A 4,467-nucleotide genomic window follows, 5' to 3' on the forward strand; every position below is an offset into this window, starting at 1 on the left:
GTTAAATTATACCTATTCCGCTTAGCAAGACTTTACTTATTGCAACATTATTACAGGAAATGGAAGCAGCCTCCGTTGACACCAGAGAGTATAGCCACCCACTCAAAGTGTTGATGGGGATCCAGACTGGTTGGATACTGTACGAGATTCTGATTTCGCATCCTCTTAAAGCTTCTGGAGATGCGTCGTCTTGAAGCTCTACCTCACACTGTGGACTCGTGACGGTGTCGTAAACGGGATGCATTGCATGGCAGAGGCATCGCTCGTTGTTTATGTTGCATTTCCTCAAGGCATTTTCGGACAGGTAGATATATGGTCTTTCATCTTCGGTTACTGCTAGATACTTGGTCTAGGGTAATATATACGCTCGGCCCGACCCATTTCTTAATATTTTTTTACCAATGGGTATCGAGTGTAGGCTGTAAAACTAATATTTTGTTCTTTCCAGTAATGGAATATCCAGAGCCGCCATCAATATTCTTTTCTGCAGCCTGATTCATACTGCTGAAATACATATCAAGTCAGGGATGTTGCCATCTGGCAAGGCTATTGGGAACTCCAGAGCTTGCATGTTTTGCTGTGCTTCTCGAGAGATAGTGTTAAACTGTGAAGATGAGATCAGGGATGGATGAGGATTTCCTTCACGTGCGGCTTGAATCACGGCGTATACCTGCTGTAGAGAGTTTGTCGAGGTATCTAGGTTAATTTCTAAAGTGCTGACCATCGCGTTTAGACCCAACGCATATTCTTGCTTGGCGATGGTTTCATACACTGCCAGTATTTTATTAGCAGTTATTTTCATATCCTGTTTTAGTCAGTTCAATTCTAGCTTTTTCTGCTCCTACCTGAGCGTGCAGTCGTTCTAACTCTGAACGAACCAAATGAGTTTGTTCACTAGCTAGTTTATAAATGTTTTTTTGTCTGGCATTTAGTTCAAGTATAGCTTGCTCATATCGTTCCCCATCATCATAATTTAAAACTCTCATTGTCGGTCCTGCAATCTTTCCGACAAACTCGAACCAGGGGCATTTCGGTATTTCGCTGTGACGATATCATTCCTTTATTGACCTCTGGAATTCACTCAATAGTGTTTTCGCTGCGAGAATCTTCTTTCGCAGCCGGTTATAACTCGTCAAACTTTAGCAGTCTTGCTTCAGCGTAACCTGACAATGCTCGTAGGTAGATGCTAATATTTTTGAGTAGACTTGGATGGACTGTTGGATCTTTGTCGTTTCCAAAAAGACTGTGGTCCTCCAGATTCCGGCTACCAATTGAACCTGGTTCAGTCTTTCATAATATAATCCGGTACTCCTTGAAAGTTTTATGCGCCAGGATTTCGTTGTTACGTCCTGCGCCTGGGTACAACCTATCTGTTTGTTCGTTACCATGGCGTCCAATGTTCGCAGGCTCATAACATCATTGGATGTCTATCCATTGAAGCGCATTGGCCATCCCTTTGATCTCAAATTGGTTCGTAATGGGCCTTTTATCATGCGCTAACCAATTTCGAACTTCCCGTTTTGAGAGCCACTGTGTTATTCCATTGATTAGGAATTTCGAATCGGAATGAATTTTTATTTTTTCTATATCTACCCTTACTCCTTGCTTGGCGGCAGAAATAGGAGCCTGTATTTCGGCTGCATTGTTGGTCTCTCGATCAACTGTTTTGGTGGATATGTTAAGTGTATGACCATCCCCGAACCACACTCCTAACCCTGCGGAAGCTCGTTTTCTTCCGTTTCTGAGACTTGATCCGTCTGCGTACACGTTTACATACCCCTCTGTGACGGTTAGAAATCCGCTTTCTCCGACACGTGCAGATTTGTCTAGTTATGAATGTGCGAGTTTAAATTTGTCCGAATGATTAGAAAAATGTTTTCCACCACTAGCTTCTAATCTAACATTATGTCAATCTGAGAATCATATAACCTTATAAACGTCCTTTCCGTAGTAGCTATCTAGTTTACCGTGTCGAATTTCTTTCTTCACTCGTACACAGTATCCGATTTGCGCGTTCAAGGGTCTGACTTTTCTATTGTAATATATGACGTGCGCCGAAGAAAGGGGGCTTACTCTGAAAAGTGAGATTTTTCAAAGTGAGCAGCTGAAGTCGACTCGATAGATGCGACTTTTGGGATAGAGGGAAAACTCACGAAATGTTCTCTCTTCACGGCTCACGGACGTAGAGATATAGTGGTGAGTGGTGGGAGGTGTTTCACGGAAAATCGAGCTCTCGAGCGAAAGCCGGATTTCTCGGGTACCTAACAACTAAAATATCAGAAACAATAACACCAGGAAGTTTTTTTTCGATGGTTTCAATGAAAAGAACAACTCAAAAACTGTCGAATGGTTTAAAAACCTCAATTTCGATTTTTTTTTAGAGTAAGCCCTCTTTCTTCGGCGCACGCACCATATTTTTTCGATCTTATTTTTGCACTTATTTGATTTTTAGAGGTTTCAGTATGAATCTCATGCAAACGCGTAATCAGTTCTCGAAGGTATGACCCATATGTTTCTATTTTTTTAACATCTGGGAAAGTGGATGGTGTCCTAGCAACTCCACCGAAAAGTACTTCATACGGGCATAAAATTAGTCACCTCGTGCACTCTCTCGAGGGCTCCATTAGTCTGTGGCTTATAGCCCGAGGTTGTCATCTGGTTTACGTTGAAAATGTTTGACAGGTGCCTTAATAGCTTGCTAATGAATGAACATCCACGGTCTGTTAGAACACATCTAGGTGCTCCGTAGACTGCGAAAAAATGTATCACCATGGCTTGAGCTATTGTGCTGGCGGATAGATTTGGGATTGCCACGTGATGCAGTACTTGCAGAGGTGGTCTTGCATTGTAAGAATGTGGCGGTTGCCGACTGGAGTGGTGGGTGATATTCCGACAGTGTCAAGGGAGACCTTATCGAAAGTATCCAAGGGAGTGTTTGTAATGACCATCGGTTCGCAATTACTAACACGAGTAATTTTTTCTTCTGCACAATTTGAACCCTTTCGAATAAATTCTATCACCTCGTCTCGAAATCTAGGCCAGGTAAATCGTTTCCTCATTCTCCGATATGTGTAAGTAACTCCCTTATGCCCACTTAGGAAGCTTTTATGGGATTCGGCTATTATAGCTTGCCTGTTTTCTAGAGAGGATATTTCAACCTTCCCATAACACACCACTACTTTTATTCTCGTATCTCTAAATATTCGCGTTAGGGTATCTGTTAGGGCGTCTCTATGTAATTCGTCGCAAAAATCTATATACATATCTAGGTATTCGGAATCGCTCATCCCATCCCTTTTTACGGCTATCAGCAGATTTTCCAAACTAGTTTCTCAATTGGTTTCGGTTATCCGATCTGAATGATGCTGTGTAATTACCACAGAGTAAACTTCATTCTTATTTCTCGGCGTCGCCAGAATTTGGACAGGTTGTGGGATTTCGATCTCGCATTTCATCTAAGTCAATACCTCCTATTGCTACTAGAAGTTTAGTAACAGTAGCCACAAGTTCGCAGTCGGCAGATATGAAATGCACGTAATTATCCCTTTTATAAGTCAGGCATTTGCGACTACTTTCTATTAATCTAAGGTGGGTTGCTATATCTGGGACAGCTCGGTCCTTATCAGTGTAGTTGGTTGTGTACTCTTTTTCTGCTACGTAGGGCATTTTTATGTTTAACGTGGGGTTAAATCGGATTTTATCTATAGGGGCTGATGTCGAGTATGATTCACATCTCGGCAGTGAAGTTCGTGGGATTTTTATTCAGTAATGTGGGTATCTCTGTCTTCCTTATTTCGCCATCCTCTGGAGAACTTTTCCCGGTATTCCCAGTAGGACCCTTGTCCCCTGTAATAGTCGTACCCATTGCTTGATCCGCTACTGATTTCGTACTGGCTTTTCATCTCGTCCCCTGGTCAATGAGTAAAGAATTTTCCAGTAACTCTCTAATCACTCGATCTATTATCGGTTCCGAGTCAGGTTCTACTACTGGGCGTTCGTCATCAGATTCATCGGACGTAGCAGAGTTTTTGTTGTTATCGGCTAGGCCCATATACCCAGTGTGACGTATGCTCCGGTGTCGATTAGAAGTTGCCCAAAATTTTCCTATAGATCAGGGCTACGTATTTTTACCACGGGATATTTTTGAATCCTATCACTTATTCGGCAAATAGCTACTTTTCCCGAAATGTGATTGTCGTCTGACGTTCCTGTTCGTGTACGTTAGTTTATAGGTTGTTGACTACGATGACTAGCTATGATCAGTCCTTGCGTTATAAGAAGGTTGGTAGTTTGATTGTTGAATACCAGGGGTTTGAGGATTATCCGAGTATTGTTGTGTAGTAGAGTTTGGTGAATGATTCGAGTAATGCTGCGCCCACAGCAATCGAGTCTGGCTAGTGTGCAGTACGTGTTCTTGCACAGGTCTTTTTGTAATTCCGGAGGGTAGTGTATCGTAACTTCTATTAT

At 42.3% G+C, this 4,467-nt stretch overlaps 1 protein-coding gene across 1 annotated transcript in view; it reads left to right on the top strand.

Annotated features, from left to right (window-relative positions):
* Nucleotides 1–295, top strand: part of LOC117177681 (TATA-box-binding protein) — a 139,808-nt gene extending 139,513 nt beyond the window's left edge. The window contains exon 4 of the mRNA XM_033368517.1: nt 57–295. Coding sequence (XP_033224408.1) covers nt 57–194 — 138 coding nt within the window. The 3' untranslated portion in view covers nt 195–295. The remainder of the gene's footprint in view (nt 1–56) is intronic.
* The last annotated feature ends 4,172 nt before the right edge of the window (nt 296–4,467 follow it).

The sequence above is a fragment of the Belonocnema kinseyi genome, chromosome 8 (genome assembly GCF_010883055.1).
Source record: "Belonocnema kinseyi isolate 2016_QV_RU_SX_M_011 chromosome 8, B_treatae_v1, whole genome shotgun sequence".
Lineage (NCBI taxonomy): Eukaryota > Metazoa > Arthropoda > Insecta > Hymenoptera > Cynipidae > Belonocnema > Belonocnema kinseyi.